The sequence below is a fragment of the Frankliniella occidentalis genome, unplaced genomic scaffold, assembly GCF_000697945.3.
Source record: "Frankliniella occidentalis isolate FOCC.00 unplaced genomic scaffold, Focc_3.1 Scaffold375, whole genome shotgun sequence".
NCBI lineage: Eukaryota > Metazoa > Arthropoda > Insecta > Thysanoptera > Thripidae > Frankliniella > Frankliniella occidentalis.
The window spans coordinates 2,752-20,416 of NW_026267498.1; the positions used below are offsets into that span (position 1 = coordinate 2,752).

The 17,665-nt window shown below is 54.9% G+C and overlaps 1 protein-coding gene across 1 annotated transcript in view; it reads right to left on the bottom strand.

The window, feature by feature from the left end:
• Nucleotides 1-1,527: 1,527 nt before the first annotated feature.
• Nucleotides 1,528-17,665, bottom strand: part of LOC127748633 (neuropeptide Y receptor type 1-like) — a 21,929-nt gene continuing 5,791 nt past the window's right edge. The window contains exon 2 of the mRNA XM_052274326.1: nucleotides 1,528-2,042. Within this exon, the coding sequence (XP_052130286.1) occupies nucleotides 1,543-1,905 (363 nt within the window). The 5' untranslated portion in view covers nucleotides 1,906-2,042 and the 3' untranslated portion in view covers nucleotides 1,528-1,542. The remainder of the gene's footprint in view (nucleotides 2,043-17,665) is intronic.

A 17,665-nucleotide genomic window follows, 5' to 3' on the forward strand; every position in this document is an offset into this window, starting at 1 on the left:
GCACACACTAGGAAGTGTGTACATGCGTGGCACACTTTTTTTAGTATGTACGTCCCACATAGCGTAGAGCTGCCACGCATGCACACACTTCCTTGTGTGTGCTTTCAAGTACACACAAGGAAGAGTGCACTATGTTCACAGGTTGGTCTACAGTGTTGTTTTCCTTTCCCCCCAGTGAGTAAACATGCATAGCAGTTATGGAGTGGCGCGCGCTTGCTTGAGCGGGATCACCTGTTCCCCGCCGCGCACTCGGGGTGGTGGAGGGCGAGGTTCGGCCCGCCAAACAGCGGGAATGCCGCACAGCCGCAGAAGCCACATGCGCTATGGGCAGAGAGAGGGACCATTCCATTCTCGCGCACCGGGGGAGGAATTCTGCCGTGCACGGTGAACCTGGGGGTACTAGAGTGTACCGGGTGATTCACAGCACGCGCCGCGGTGTTGCGGGATTGCATACCCTTGGGGCTATGGCGCCTTACGGGCGGACAGAGTGGGCAAACCCGCCGACAGCGACGCGTGCTCTGAATCACCCGGTACTCTTTGGTACAAGTACACAACAGCTTGCGCGCTGCAACCAGAAACCGATTCGGTTGATTTTATATCTGATGTTGTACTGGAATTTTTCTGTTTATCCAAATGATTTTCCAATGCTTCAAGGAGAAAATGGCCGTAGGGTAGAGAATCATTCTTAACAAAGGAAGTTCTTTTAAAGTAACGAAAAAAATCCACAAATCATGTTACATCAAAGGAAATTTCCGTTGGAGTCAGGAAATTACCATTAGTTATTGGAACCAATTGCTCGGTGCTGGTGTATTGGATAATACTCCGATGTACTGAGGCGTGTCCTCGCGTATCCTCCACATCACATCCGGTACACGACAGGAAATTAATTTTGGACTTGAGAGTACTTCGACATCGCCCGATTGAGCTCGGCTTTTGACTATGGGGATGTGGGGGCTGTGTATGCGCGGACGCGGCGCGCCGAATAAACTTGAGGTAGGGGGGTGGGGGGTAGGCGTGTTAGGGAAGGCTATTCGAACCTGTCAGCAAAGGGGCCGCAGGCTATAGGGCGAGGGTGGCGTCCAGGGCCCCACCCGCCTACCTTGGAGCCTCCCTCCCCTCCCCATGCAAGACGGCGGCCGGCTGTTCAACACTCGTTTCAATAAGGCCGGACCCGGCTCCGGAGAGCCCCCGCCTGCCTTCCTCCTGCCAAATCCCGCCTGCATTCCAGAGCCACTCTACATTCCATCGCACGGCCGCCCCGTGCCCCCCGGTGCCGCCCGCTCCACCGGGTGCGCGACGGTCCAATCGATATGCAGGAGATGAGCGTGGAGGGCCCTGGAGACACACATCCTCCCCGCTGCTGCGGAGCTCCGGCTGATCGGCTCAGGCCGGGGAGCTTTAAAGCTCGCCCTGACTTGCTCCGAATGGCGCAGGGGTGAGGCTCTCGCACCCATCACGGGCAGGAGGCGGGGGCGCGCCTCGAGAGCCCAGCTCGAATTAGTCGGAAGCAGCCGGGGCTGCGGCTGATGCGCGCACAATCTGCTATTGGATCCTGTACTCACACATCTCGGAGCCGAGCACCCACGTCTCAGGCTTGGAGTTGACCTCGACGAGCACCGTGGGCGTGCAGACGAGCAGCACCATGAGGTCCGCGATGCTGAGGTTAGTGAGGAAGATGTTGGTCGAGTTGCGCATGTCCCTGGACTTGAGGATGACCAGCGGCACCATGACGTTGCCGATGACGCCGATGCCAAGTATGAAGATGCAGAAGACCATGGACGTGGTGCGGATGTAGCCCGGGAACTCATGGCTGCCTCCCTCCGCCATGAGGTCCTCATTGCTGTGCGAGTTGTTGGAGGTCGTCAGGTTGGCGTACTCCAAGGCGACCGTCGCGAGCGCAATCATGAGGCCGGGTGGTGGAGCATCACGGCGTGCCTATCCGGGCTCCCCCCGCCCAGGGCCGCGCAGCGCGCGCATCGCTGCTCCGCGTCCTCGTCGTCCTCGTCCCCAGCCAGCTCGGCCTGCGTCATGGGACCCCCATGCTGCAACAGAGAGGGTTCCCAAGAGTGATTAGCGCAACAAGACAGAACAACGGGGGGAATCAGAACCCGCTTGCTTCAGGACGTAAAACAAAACAAATGAAAAAATGGAATGGTCCTGCATCTGCGAAATGCCAGTTCGAAGAGATTCGGTCTCACTCCTACTCCCAGCCTCATCAGTGATTGCCATATTTTCGTTGAATTTACATATAGATGACCAAATGATCGTCAATAAACGGGCGTGTTTGTGATCGCTTTGATATGCCTTTAGGGAAATCTCTGTGGCGGGAAGAGGCAATTTCCCGGACGGCCAAGTAGATGACTTCCGATGAGTTCGCTGCCGTTGAACGAGAGGCGCGAATAAGCTCGGCAGCACACTTTTTTAAATGTAGCGGAATCTTCCCAAGTAAACGCGTCTTGTACACCAGGATTCACGTGAGGGAACCTGGATACAAAGGACCTCGAGCGAGCGAAAGGAAGAGAATGTGACTCGCCCCTCGGATCGCGCCCCCTGAAATGTACAGGAGGCCGCCCTATGGTAGGAATTCCGTCGAAGTCTGGCGGGCGATGAACGATTTTACGGTAAATAAGTTCCCCTGGGGCCCGGCAAGATTTTGACCCCGCGTCACCGTCCCGTCTGGGCGTTTCGAGCCCTCCCCGGGCCCTTCTCTACTTGCACTCTCACTTCCCTCTGCCTTTCAACTTATCGGCACCAGGGCTCCCCTCTTGTCCTTTGCGCCCTCCTCTGCCCCGGCGCCCCTTGCCCCGCTCACCCCCCTCCAGCCCCATTAGCCCCTTTTCCCCTCCCCATCAGGACTGTTATTGTGTCCCCAATATCTCCCCCACGCTCAGCGCCCCAACACTGTCCACATTTTTTTTTCGTCTCTTTCTGGGTTTAAATTTCTTCACTTAACACTAGGAAGCACACGGTCTCGACGTCGCTTAGCTCGTACTGACGGGAGCAGACTGGATTACAAAACACAATGCTCCAGTTTGCAGTGTGCCGAGCGGTGGAATGCGTGACGACCCTACAGTGGCTCATCACCGCGTCTAATATCGGGCGCGGTTCGCTACATCTGCCCAATTTATTTTCGATGTGCGTTCCACCCGCAAAAAGAGGAACACAAACAAGAAACCGTCCATCCAACCATTTTTTATATACACATTTTGAAAACACAATAAAGTTTCCGTAACTGTCAGTCGGCACTGCTCCGTAACGATGTAACAAAAATGAGGTTTAGGTGGGCATATTCCGCAGGACGGCCTTCGACGAAAAGCGAAGCACACCTATCTAGGGCTGAAAAAGGCCTTGGGGCAAGATCAGAGGGTAGTCACCCAATATGATATTTCACATAGAATAAACAGAGGCTGCTCCTCAAGGACACGCGGCGTCACCTTTCATACGTATCAAAAGATTTACAGCAATATTTCAATAGGGCGTGAACATATCTCCCAAACAGACATAAAAAAGATTTCTTTTTTAATTTAACGATGATAAAACGCAAGCAGGTATAATTTCTCCCCAGATGCGTCTTCAGCCAGGGCGATAAGCAATGAGGGGGAGGGAGCTGGAACGGGGCGGGTCCGGTTTGGTATCTCCCCCGGCTAGTCGGCCAGGCCCACCGGCGCGCGGAAGCATTTGCTGTTTTGCGGAATCGCCCCAAACCGGAAGGTCGACAACCCAACGACATGAGCGGACACCTTGTGATACAAAGTGACGTCTGTTGTCACGGCGCCGTCACTTCTCGGCACGCGGGCCCAGACGGGCGCAAAGGTTGCTCGGGAACATTGCGGTGACACGAAGATGGTCCCGTCAGGATGGCAGCGCTGCAGGCCCGACCGGTGGGTTTCGTTTTCATATCAGCTCAGCGGCGGGATGACAAGCCGTGGGTGTAACGATGGAGGTAAGTCCACTGCAAGTGGCTCCCGAGCCCAAGCATTCAGCCGACACACCAGAAGAGGGGGCCGGCGGCGGCAGCGGTCTGCTCGGGACAAATGGTAGTGTGACGGTGTCAGTCGTCCTTAGCCAATCACATTAATTTCCCTTTGCCCCATTAATTATCACGTGGATTGGCAGGTGCCGATGATTGGGATATCTTTCGGAAAGGCAATGGAAGGCGCTTTTTTCTTTGGCCTCGAGACAAAAGGCCCCCACCGCCAGAACAGAGAACAAGATTCCCAGTAATCTATGAAACTAAATTTAAATTTACCTTGAAGTAGAGTATGAAACTAAATATTTGATTCCCGCAAAGTGCTCTCTCCTCCCACGGACGGGCCCAGCCCTAGCAACAAGCTAAAGTCTTAATCAAGGCGACACGAGTCAACGAGCCAAACGAGTCATCAAATCAGGGACTTACTCGAGGCGAGAGAGAGGGGGCTGAGGAGGAAAGAGGGAGGGAGGGGGGTAGAGGGAGGGGAGCTGGGGGCTGCTGTAGGCGAAATGAAAGGGCCCCCGGCCGGCACTAGAGCCCGCCAAATCCCATCGCCGACATTTCTTCCTTTCCTTCCCGCACAGCGTCTCGCACCGGATTGTCTTCAGTGATCAGACCCGTCCGTCGAGCGGGACAAACGACAGCGCCGGTCATTAGTATGAGTAGCCAGCCATACCCCCTCTACTCCTGCTCTCGTCGAGGCTGAAAGGGAAGCAAAGTCCCGGCAATCCGTCCCTCTGAAGGGCGCGAGAAACGTCACTGGCGCGGCGATCCGCATGGGAAAATGTATTCGAGCGCTGCAGGTCCGGGTCACATCGCTCCTCGACTTTGTAAGCGACGTAACCCGCCGAATGCCAATTACCAAATTAGCCCACAGGATTGACGCGGGACGCCGTCCTCATGCCGTCAGCTCATGGCGAGGGCCAGCCCAGCTGCGGAGACGAGAGGGAAAACGCTAATGAAATTGGGCCCTGCGCTGCTAATCGCTGCTGCGCCCCGCCGCCACCCCGCGCAGCGCCGCGCCTTGTCACGCGCCGCCACGCCGCACCTCGTCACGCACCACCGTCACACCCATTCTCGACCCACCACGGCCCCTTAACGTGTCCGTCAGCGAGCGCATTTTCATTAGAGGGGTGCTGAAGGAGTGGGCTGGGCGCCCTTTGCTAGGCCTAGCAGCGGCTCCACGCTGCAGACAGACATACGCCCCCCTTTTCTTTCCACGCGCCCCTTTTGTGCCGGCTGATTTATTCCAATATTCGCATAAGCAGTCTAGCCGGCATGCAACTTTCCCAAGGCTAGAGAAGTTGTCGCCACACAATGCCCCCTCCTGGCGTCCTGGCCCGGCCCTGCCCCCGCCGCACCGGCTGCGGCCCTGGTCTGCTGGTCCCGTCCCTGGTCAGTCGCCCCGCTCCCGCAGGCCTCGTTCACATAAGGCCTGTTGTAAATCAAATGGCACCGTTGCGGTTCGCCGACACTGGAAGTTCGCCGACTTTCAATTGGGCCTCGCGCTCCGCGCCACGCTCGCTCTGCCGGGCGCCGACGCCGCTGCCGCGGCAACCAGGGTGGGGGCGCCGCCCCGGCTGAGTGAGTGTGCAGAGCACATTCATGTCCAACAACTTGTTCACCAAGATGAAAAGCCCCGCCGTCACGCGCGCGCCGGCCGCCGTGCCGTATGGAACGGCTTCTTGACGGAGTAATGAGTTTTGTTCGACTCGGGTGAGCACCTTTAGACCGACCAGACTGAAACGTTGCTAATTTTAGGAGCGCTTTGCCTGGTGTTGATTTTTGTCGATTTGACTCCCTCTCGAATCATCACTTAAGGCAACACTGACGCAGGGTCAACTCCTTACACACTATCTACGGAGAGTTCCGTCGACTGCGCCCGGTTTACGGCAGTGTTTTCCTCCCCCGACCGGTAAGTTTTTTTACGTCGGCGGCATCCAGATGATCTGACATCCATCCTTGGAGGATTGTTGGAGGAGGGAGCCGCCTGAGAGGTCATGCCCCTCGCCAGCAAGGCAGTGAGATCATGGGAGAAACCCTGGTCAACAAGCCGACAAGACAAAAAAAATGTCCAAGGTATTGCGTGAACACCACAGAAAATTATGTAGAATTCAGAAACAACAGTTTTCCCGCGCATTTCCCCACTGCACACTCCACCCCCGAGTTGAGTTGCACCGCCGCAAGCCACGCTTGACATATTTCGTAGAGCCCGTCGACGTTGACCTGGCGGCCCTGGCTGCAGGGTGTGCGGGTCAGTGACTCCAGCCTCAAGGCCCGCGGGGCAGGGGGATGCGAATCTGCTTAGGAGGGGGCGGGAGGAGGAGGGGGGGACGAAAAAGTGCGCGACCTATACGAGAGAGGCCAAGTGCGGCTAACTTTTGGCGTGTGGGGGAGTTTATTTCGATGTGTCGTAAAAGCATGCGGAGCGGTAGTCTACCCTACGGGCAGTGTTGTACAAAGAGCCACAATGTCGTTTCCATTTGCTGGCGACACATTTCAAAAACGTCACCAAGGTTTAGCTAAAAATTGCTAATCTGAGTATCAATGATCTGCCAAAAAAAAATGTTGTTTTTCTTCAGATAGTAGTAACAATCACATGTCTTTACTCTGTAGTTTAATCCGAATCAGGCAGGTACTGCAGAAACAAGAAATTCCCGAGCAAAAAGTTGCGCGTGTGCAACACTATGTTTCGGGTTGCAAATTGCGATGAATGTGTGTTTCGGTCAGTCGGCGCCCACAATTACACTCGACAGTGTAGGAAGAGAGGATTTGTGCAAGACGCTGGTGCGGTCGTGGAATATGTAAGCAGCCCCATGATACACTTCCCGCGAGCAGAAGGGACTTAGCTCGGCCACTCGGTTGTGGCGCGGCGCCGGGCGCGAGAGCAGACGACGCCGCCTCTCCCCACACTCCTGGTCGCGCGCGTCCCGTTCCGACTGACAAATTGCGTCTCTCTCTCTCTCTATCCTCTCCCTCTCCCTCACCCTCTCCCTCTCTCTATACGCGTCTCCTTAGAGCTGTGGCTGCGGCAGCAGGGCGGGACCGGGACCAAACAATCGAGAACGCTACTGTAACCGTCTCTCTCTCTTCTCTCTCTCTCTCTCTCTCTCTCTCTCTCTCTCTCTCTCTCTCTCTCTCTCTCTGCGACCTGTCGGAGCTCCGGTCGGCTATTGGCGGTGGCACTTGGTCGGCTATCTGGTCGGTGAGGTCCTGCCCGGCCCGCTGCCTGCCAGCTCCAAACTTGGCCGCTCCATTGGAGAACGCTGCCGCCCTGCCCGCCTCGACTACTATATTGCCATTTCTCGCCGCTGCCCGGCCGATACGTAAACTGTGTTAGTGGATCAGTATCGAAAAAAAAATGATCCATATCGGGTTGGACACAAAAAAAACACACACACACACACACATTCTCGTGCCGTGCCTTTGGTCCTATGCGCCCTCGCTGTAGAGAGGGTGGGGGCAGCGCCAGGACCATTACAAAGTGCTGCTGTTGGCTTTGCCCCTTGCACATAGTTCGCATTGCGTCTAGTCCGTTTAGCAGCGGCGGTGGCGTGGCGGCACGGTCGGGAGCAAGGCGGGGTAGAGAACAGGGAATTCCGGTCAGCTCGAAATGCAGAAAGCCACTAACTGGCATCAGGCGCCAGGAAACGTCCACTCCCCGGCCAAGTGGAAATTGCATCTTGCCTGATAATTCGCTTTGGCTACAGAGGAAGCTCGGCCCGATAAAGAACTTTGTTGCAATTTGATACACTATATGCGAGATAAAGTGCTTTAATTTAATGTAGGGCACAACTGGGTGCTCTACTCTTCTATAATGGACTGTAAAGACAAATGCAGACTTCTCCAAGAAAGTAGAAATGCCTTTACATCAAAGCGAGAGTGGACGCCAAGGAACGTCCTTTTTTTCAAATATGTTGACAAGGGCATGCCTACTTTTTGAAGGGAGCCATGTACTTTTTGCTATGTGAGGCACTACTCTGCCCTGCGTTTCAAAACGTTTGTCAGTCCTCAGTTATCAGACCACAGGTACGCCGAGCGGCCGCGGGCGTCGCCCACCCTTGCCTGCCTGGCAAACCCCAGCCCCACCCCAGCCAGCAGAGCGAAGGCCCGACAGCGCCGGTGTCCCGTTCCTTTACAAACACTTTCTTCTCGCTCCCATCGGGGCCCGCCACGCACCACTAATTCAGGCTCCCCAAATAGTCCCCCCATTAAAACGGCGTAACTCACGCCGCTCGCGCGCAGAGTTCCGCGGAGAACATCTGGGATTCGAACGCAAGGGTGGGGCAACAAGAGCAGCGGCGGCGCGGCGCGAGCAGCGCGTATTTTAAACAATCCCGCCGAGACCACCTCGCCGCCTCGCCCCGCCCCAGGCAGGCCGTGGGCTTGGCCGCAGCCCTGACCTTGCCCAACAGCTTCACGCGCCACGCTCGTTCTTGCCTGGTACGCCTCTGCCCTTTCAACCCAATGTGTATCTTCCCCCGACCTTCCTTCCGGGCGTAGATGAAACGTTTCACTTATATCGGCCGATCCTGTTGTTTGTCTTGTTGGTTTTCTTCCAGTCAGTCATTATTTCCTGATAAAATTCCATATTTCACCTTTTATCCTGGGAAAATCAACTTCAAGAATTGAAAGTATATAAACTTACCACTTAAGTTTTGAGATTTATCAAACTTGCTTGCACTTTTGTGTTTTTAAATCAGACGTTTTATAAAACACACTGTAAAATGCTTGCAAACTATATTCTTTGCAACGTTGCAAAGAATTTGTGAGCTTTGTATTGCAAAGAATTAGTTCGTATTGCAAAGAAGTTCTTTGCAAGCTGGCAGAATCCTTGCAAACAATGTGTTTGCATTGCAAAGGAATAGTTTGCAAGCTTGCAAAGAACTAGTTCGTATTACGATGCTTGAAAATTCTTTGCAAGCTGCAAAGAAAAAAGTTTGCAATACGAACCTATTCTTTGCAAGCATTTTGCAGTGCACTCCAGGCTTTTCTGATAACAGTGATCTTCCCGATGACAATGATATTTCAAGTAAATAGTTGAGCAGGCTTGGGCGTGGCTTCTCCCCTCGCCTCCTCAAGCGACTGACTGTCACACTGTTGACGTGCGTGCGTGCGTGCGTGCGCGCACACACACACCACACAGACCAACGTCGCTGCACCCCCCCCCCCTCCCCCTCCCTTTAACACCACACGCACCAACGGCCAGGGAGTGTGGAGATGACGACTTCAGTTGGTGTTGCGGTGCTACGTCACAAATGTCAACGACAGCCGGGAAAGGAATAGAGGAGGGTCAGAGAGACAGTGAGGAGGAGGTGGTAAAAGGGGAGAGGGGATAAGATGGGGGTAGGAAAAAGGGGGACAGGGGGGGGGGAGAGGAAGTTCAAATGAAACGCAAACGGGTTGTCGATCCAATCCCAAGGCCGCGCGCCGCTATAGTAGCGCCTCCTTAACGGACGGATCACCAATTAGCTGACGAGGCGTACACAGGAGTCTGATCCTGGCGGGCGGGTGGCCGCGGACAAATGGGCCTCGGATTAGACAGTACGTCACCGCGCCGAGGCGGCGAGGCGCACGACAGCAGCCGCTGGAGCGTCCAGGGGGGTAGGCACGCGCTTGGCTTGCCTGGGGAGGGAGTGGGGGGGGGGGGCCTTAATTGAACGAGGTTTGTCTTGTCGGCATAGGCAGGGGGGTGGATACAGCACAGGCTCAGCCACAGCGCACCAGTCGATCCTATGGTTTACGATAGCAGCTTTAACTTGTGATCCTTCCGCCCGGGGTAAAAAACACGCACGTACCGGGTGTTGCAGAAAAGACACAGGTGCGGGCGGGTTTGCCTATCCTCGACTCGGCGGGCGCACGGGTCCCCTCCTCACCTCTCCCCAGACCTGGACCCGTGCGCCCGCCGAGTCGAGGATAGGCAAACCCGCCCGCACCTGTGTCTTTTCTGCAACACCCGGTACGCACTCATAACTGTTGTTCAAAATAAGCGATCGGATTTCAGAATTGACATACGCCATTCCCATGTATTTTGAGCGAGGAAGATTTTTCACGCCAGGTCGTCCCAACTAATAATAATCTCCAAGCTCACGAAAGAATGCAAACTATTTTCCTCCCTAAGGAGCTTCGCAACCACCGATAGGTTGTAGGTGGGCGTATGGTGGGCGTAGGTAAAATTACCAGAAAAACAAAGATTGTTAAGTCGCTCCTAAACAGAAATGCCGAAGACATTGAGTTAATTCCTTTGAGAAGGCATTATAATGGCTTTCATAAAAAGCTTTTAGAAGATTTCAACTTTCATTAAGGTGCCAGAAATTGTAAAGGTGCGCTATCGCACACCTTCGTTTTTCAAGAGAGCTTGTCCCGAAAACCTAAGACACCACCGCCCCTCACACCGCACAGCACCCCTTGGCGGCGGCCCTCCCCTTCTGAACGCTTCTTCCGAGCTTCTTCCGACCGCCGCCACGCCCCCCGTCCTGACTATGTGGCTTGATATAAGTGGCTGCTCGGCTCGGCAGTTTCGAAGCTCTTTCAACGTCTTGCGCCCGGGAGGGAGAGACAAAAGCTGACGGGCGGGGGGGTGGGGAGGGGGTGGAGGATTTTGCGCAGAGGGATGAGCGAGCGAGAAACAAACCGCAAAGGAGAAAAGGGGGAGGGGGCAACAGCAGCGTTAATGGAACGTGCATATGCCAATCTCGTTTCCGCGGCCGTTACTTGCGAGGGGCCTTGGCTGCGTAACCACTTCATTTCCTCGTCGCGAGAAGTAAAGAGCGAACGACAGTGCTTGAGCTGTCCCTTTCGCTCGCTCGTCTCTCTCGCTCCTCTTCTTACACCCCTCTACCCCTCCCCCCCTTTCCCTTTCCCCTTCCCATCTTTTCTACATCACTTTGACCAGCCAACGAGCAGGCAGCCCTCCTGAGGCACCCTACCAGACGTGTGGGATGCCTGATGAACCGGTGATGCTGCTCGTCACGCATCTCTCGTCACGCTTAACCCCATCGCTACCGTCCTCTCTCTCTCTCCACCTCTCCTCCCCTTGAACTTTGTCCCTCCCTCCTCCACATCTCGCTATATCCCTTCCTCCTCGTCCTCCCCTTCCCACCCTGCTCCCTCTTCCTCTTCCTCCACTTCCTCTTCCTCCTCCACTTCCTCTTCCCTCTCCACTTCCTCTTTCATCCTTCTACCTCCTCTTCCTCCTGCTCTTCTTCCTCTCTCTCTCTCTCTCTCTCTCTCTCTCTCTCTCTCCCTCTCTCTCTCTCTCTCTTTCTCTTCCTCTCTCTTTCTCGTCTCTCTCTCTCGTCGCGCGCACATACTGAAACACGAGCGGACGAGCGGCGATGTGCCCTACAGTGCCCGGCGGTGCCCGGCGGGTCACACCTTTGTGTGGTCCAGCGGCGCAGCCTCCTCACCGCAGCACACCGCCCTCATTACGAGGCTCGTAAATCAAAACTAATAGGTGATCAGGACGCCGCGGGATGAATGGAGGAGCAGCAGCTCCGCCAGGTAACCGGCCCGCGCCGAGGGACGCCACGCTGCCCCACTGCGGCGCGGCGTGGCGCATTCCTTGGCGGGCCGCCACACCAGCCGGCGCGACGCTCGACTCACTCTTTGTGCGCCGACGGCCCCCCATCACAATTCAAACATCTAAATTTGCAAAACACACGGCCCTGCTTCTTTGTGGCGGGGCGAGCGGCGGTGGTGTGGTGAGTCGCGCCAAGAGATGCACTTGCACATGCAGGCGGCTCTCGACCCGCCGCCGCGCCCCGGCTGCACCTGGGCGACCGCTTAGCGACCGCTTTGCTTAAACGCATAGCGAGACTACCCAAAGTGTAGAAAACATAAACTAGGAGGTTGAAAGGCTGCTCTCTGGTGATGGCGCATTTATACCTTCGGTTAGTTTTTCAACTTCACAAAATGGAACATGAACAGCCATAGTACAAAATAAAAATTACTTAACCGCCAACAAGTGCACTAGAACAAGAAAAACAGGTAGGTGATAATTCTTACTGTTAAGACAAAGCTTTTAAAGGTGTTTAGCGTTCAGTTCCTTTAACAAAGGCATAGGCATTAAACTGCAAAAGCCACTCACTTTCAGCATATTTAGGGATCTTTAAAATGTTTACATACAGGCATTAACTTCACAGATTTCATTAGGGCATCCAGAAAGTACGTCCGTCATTTGCCGTTAAGCAACTGCCAAGTTCAGCCAATGCAGGCTCTCATAGCGCCTAGTAGGTAGGCAACATCTCTCTTGCAGTGCACGCGTGTATTGCGGGGTGGCCTACCCCGAGTCTCACAGGCGCTGTGCTCCTCTAATTTGTTGAATGAATATGGAAAAAAAACGGCCGTTCTTTAAGTACGATCACTGAACACGAAGGCACGAGGTAAGCACGTTTGAGTTTCCTTTGCGAACGGGCAGCCAACGACCAACGCGATGTGTCCGCCGCACTCAGCGGCGATGGATTGTTGGATGGGCTGCCTATCCCGTCGTCGGCAGGCGCTCGGCTCCGCACGCGCCGCCGCGCCGACCGGGGCCGAGACCCCTTGGTCCAGACGGCCAAACTCACGTCGGCAGAGTAATCAAGTTAGCGTTATCTCTTGTGCCCCTCGCTTAACAGCCTCCCCGGCGTCCTTAACGTTATGACAATACCGTTCTGCTCAAGAAGGCCGACCGAAATTAATTATTACTATGCGAGATAAGCTCTGACGCTGTGAATAAAAAAAGTTAATTACATATTCTTTATAATTAGTCAAACGGTATATTTAAGTACACGGTGAAAACTGTTCCTTGATATCAAAGGACCATCGGAAGGATTCAAGGACGGGAAAGGGAAAATTGCATGGGGCGTCCCTGAATCGTTCCGATGGTCCTTCGACAAGAAGAAACAATTTTCACCGTGTAGCATCTGCTAAAAATTTCCTTTGGTAGTCGAGTAGAGGCCGACAGTGCGAGCGGGTCGCGGGCTTTACTACGCGGACAAGAGTGACGCACACTGCACATTCAGAAAGCACTTTGACGGGATGCTGGTGGGCGTGACGGTCCGTGACGGTGACGAGCCGCCTCACCCTCCGCCGTCACACGCCACGCCACGAGGCGCTGCCGAGCCGAACATCTGGGTTTCACATCTCGCGCGATTGCAAGTTTTCTAGTAGTACAGAAAAAATACTTTTGCATCACTGTCTACTGGAAACACAAATGTACCAATATTGAACACTTAATGCGTGTGACTTGATTTTGCACCTCACTCTGTCTTTCAATGAATCGCACACTCCGACTTCGTAGAGTGAATTAGTTCACGAAACGTTTTCTAAATGTGTGTATGTAAACTTTGCTTCAAAATGCACATATCAATTTGTGTGGAACTTTCTGCATTTGTTATACTAGTGTTGGTTGCAACAGAGAGAAGGTTTTTCAAAAATAAAATGCAGCGCGAGGTGTCGCCACACCACCTAGCGGTCAGAGGCGGAACTAACGATCTGCTGCTCCCAGGAGGACGGAGACAGAAGGTTCTTTGAGGGATCGCGGGGGCGCGTTAAAATGCCGTGAAAACTTTGCGTCAAAAAGAAGATTTTCTTTTTCATCTGAAAAATTGACTCAATCACAAGAGCAGCTGCTAGCTCGAACGGTGCGGTGAGCGAGGGGTGGAGGTGGAGGTGGAGGGAGAGCTGTCGACCGTTCTGCTCCAACTTTTGGGTCAGCTGGCCTGCACTATGAAGTACAAGGAAAGTGGCAAACGCGAACACATGGTTCGACTTCTGTCTGTCAGCGCCTTACTGATTCGTCCACAAAGGGCTTTCCTCGAGCTTCACTCCACCCCCTTTTTTCTCTGCTTGGGTACACAGCAATAACATCCCAAAATAAGCTGGATCGGTAAACAAAAATCAGTCCTCTGCAGCCATGACTGCAGTTTGCTTCCGACAGATTTACAGGGCACAATAATGGAATGATTATAGCTGCAACACAGAACCGACCCGCAGCTCGGATCAAGAGAAAACAATTTAGCAGCAACAAAGAAGGGCTGTTTAAGACTCGGGGTAGAAACAATGGAGTGACCCAACACAAACCCTTGCTCCCCCTCCTCCGCCTTCTCTATCTCCCTCCCTCTCACTCCCTCTCTCTCTCTAACTTTCTCTCTAGCCAACCGTAAAACTCACTCTGTGTTCGCATTTCGGACCCACCCCCCAAGCAGAACCACGCCAGAAGTCTCGGGCGGCGCAAAGCCACGCGCCTCGATTTTTTTCCCTCCCTTTTATTTGCCTGAACGAGCGAATGAGAAAAGAGTGGTGTGAGATTTGGGAGGGCAATTTTTTTCTGGTTTCCCGCGCTTGACAGCCTTTGAGAAATGTTTGTTGTCATGTGGTGCCCCAATCTGGAGCAATGGGAAAGAGGGGGATAAGAGAAGGCGAGGGAGGCGGGCGGGGCCCGGGTGACAAAGCGATAGTAAAACATAGGGGTGACATGTCACGTGCCCACTTGAAAAGACGCACACTAGAGATAGGGCGCGAGAGGCTGGGCGCGCCGTTGCCACAGTCGAGCTTTTTGCCTACCTTAATGGAATTCCGGTTACAGCTCCGCACCCACGACGCCCCCTCTGTTTCCCCCTTTACCCTCCTCCCCTGACACTCACTCCTCGGCCTTGGTTGGGTCAAAAGCAAAAAGCCAACGCCAGCTGCGTGAAAATATACACATAAAAAGGCGTCGTGCGACTTATTTTGCGGCTGAAGAGCGAGGGGGTCGAAGGGTGGAAAAGGTGTGTAAAAAGGACCACCTAGAAAATGATAAAACAAGTTGAATAAGGAAAACACAGAGCAGGGGGGGGTAGGGGGTGAAAAAGAGCAAAATGCTCAGAGCTCAGCACGGAGCCTGCAGCAACAGCGGCGCTCAAGTCCCGTCCCGTTTCAAACATCAGAAGGCGGGAAGTGGCAAAGCGGCACAGGAGGGCCACAGGGCCTGCCACGCCAGCTCACCGCAGCTCGGCATGCAAGCCACGCGGAGGAGCGATATTGGCGCGGATAACACGCCAACACGGCCACTCTCTGCCTCCCCTGACTGCACACTAAATGGCGAGGGACAATTTTTGTACGTAGGCTGGATGTGTCTTTGATCACATCTAAACCAAATGCAAATTTGCATCCAAGTCACATACAAAATATAGCATTTGTACCTAGCCTAGGTACACGTTGTACCTCTGTACAGACAAATTTGTATCTGATGAAGATGTGCTCAAAGACACATCTAACTAAGGTACAAAAATTGTCCCTCCCCATTTAGAGTGTGTCGCACCGAAAGCATTCAGCAATGTGAGACAGCTGTGCCACACACTTATGTGTATAACTACAGGTTGTTTCAATCAATTCCAGATTCAACTTGACTGAACGTTTTCGCAATATGTATATGTTTGTTTAGTTTGACAACAGGAATTCAACTTTGCACACTTGAAACTGCACATCGTTGAGTGTGGAACATTGTGCGTCTGTTTAACCAGAGGCGGCAGAAGGCTTTTTCATAAAAAGAAACCTAAAACTAGTAATTTAAAATACCAACTGGTTCAGATATAGCTAGGGCAGCTGAAGCGGTTAGCACGTATTGGATATTTTTTTTTTTCGAGCTCACTTAGGACAACATTTCCTTGTCCTCCCTCCCGTCGGCGATATTGGGTCGTGGTGGGTCACGGCGAGGGGGGAAACGAGTGCGGGAGGCATGGCGGCGGGGCGGTCGAGAGCCGCTCCTCGTTTCCTGTGATTCTGTGCGGGGGCAGAAGGTGCGGGGAGGGTGCAGAGGCGAGGCGGCCCCCCCAGCCCTCTTCCCCCGGCGTTGGCTGTCGGCTCTCGCGTTCCGCCGCCATATGTCCTCGCGCACCGGGATTCCTCCCGGTCCTCGAAGGACCAAGCGGGGCAGCGCGCGGGGGGAAGTCCCCCGTGTCCACGCCAGAGTGCGTGCACGCACCGTACAGAGCACGCCAGAGCGTGCACGCACCGCACAGAGCACGCCCGTGCGCACGCACGCACGCACGCACGCACGCACGCACGCACGTTCGTTCGTTCGTTCGTTCCAAACGTACCCGCCGCCGCCGCGCACGGAGGAGGATATAAAACAAACAGCACAAGAAAAGATGACACCGCCGAAAAAGGCAATGCTGGCATCCCGCTGGCGCGCCGGCGTTTGGCCTGGCTGGCGCGGCCCGGCCCGGCGTGCCACGGTAAAGTGATTGAGGGACGGGAGCTGACGTGAGCGCGCATCACATCAAGGGATGCCGTGCCCGTGCCCGCGGCGGGCCCCCGGCATACAACCCACGGCCGCCGCGCGGCCCGGCCCGGCCCGGCCCGGCCCAGGCCCGACCCGGCCGTGACCTTGCCGTTTGGTGCGGGATTTCATCGAGCAAGTCTTGACGCCGCCGGCCGGTGGCAAACCGTCGTCGCGGGGGGTTTGTCCGACAACGTCCGAGAGGGTTCATTAGTTAGGTCGCCGGGCACAAAAGTCGTCGGGTTTGAGGAGACGCCGCCGCGCCGAGAGTCACCTGTTAAAGGCCTTGTTGGTTAGTCTATAAAACCTGCTGGAGCAGCACGATCATATATTTTAGGATGAGAGACGGATTACAAAAAAAGGGCGCGAAAGTGGCATTCGTCTCCGTCACCTACGGTGTGTCGGGAGAGGCCCGGGCGCCCGGGAGGACACAGCACGTGTCGTTTTGGCGACAGCGTCTTGCCAAACGAGTTTTGGACAAACAAATTCGCGCCCCTTCATTTCTACAAAGCTGACCGTCCATAATGTTTCGGAATTTTAAAGGCCAATCTACAAGACAAGGAGTGACAACATTAAGTGGAACTGATTCAAAACACGCAACGCATGTTCGCAAGGCGAAGGACGATTAAGTGACGGTCACCGATAATTTCTTTCACATTTTGTCCTTCCGTTTTCTGCCACACTTATTATTTCTCAGGCGTTTTGTGCCGATTCACCCCGCGCCACCCGGTCCCTCTTCCCCTCGCCTTCTATTGCCCCCGTTTCGCTCCGAAATGGCACAGCGTTTTCTCCCCGCGCTGAAATCTGATACCGCAGGGGTTGGGGGGGAGGGAAGGGGGGAGCATAGCGCCACGTCCCGCCGCGCCTCCTCTAGTTTGACAAATGGGGGCTCACGGGGTGGCGCGCAAAATCAAGTATCGAGGGAGGCTCATCAGACCGACCCCCCCCCCCCCCTCCTTGCAGCGTAGCAGCGCCGCGGCTCCATAGTCAAGGGGCTCAGAATTATTAAACTCCGTCGTTGTCGCCTGGCACGAGCGCCAAACACGACGTGACAAACGCGAGCTGCTGCGGGTCGGATGCGCGACCAGCCCGGTTGGCTCCCCCGCGTGCCGTGTCCGGTCGGGGACAGGTAACCGTGTTGCGGACCGCAGGCCCGTTGTTGTTGGGCACGGCCGGCACGGCGCGGATACGGCGACAAGGCTCGTCCCGATCTTGTCTTCTCTCCTGCACCATGATCGAATCTGGCGCGGTGAGGTAGGGTGAGGGGGCGGGGCGGGATGAAGGGGGGCCGATTCGACTGCTCCACGACCACAAATGGCACACATATGGGCACGTGCAGACCTTAGGGTCAACGCTCCGAAGGCGCCGCGCCGCCCCAGCCAGCAGGGGGGCCCAGCTGTACCCCACGCTTTAGGCGCCTGGGGGTGCTGGGCAGGGCGGGCTGGATGGCG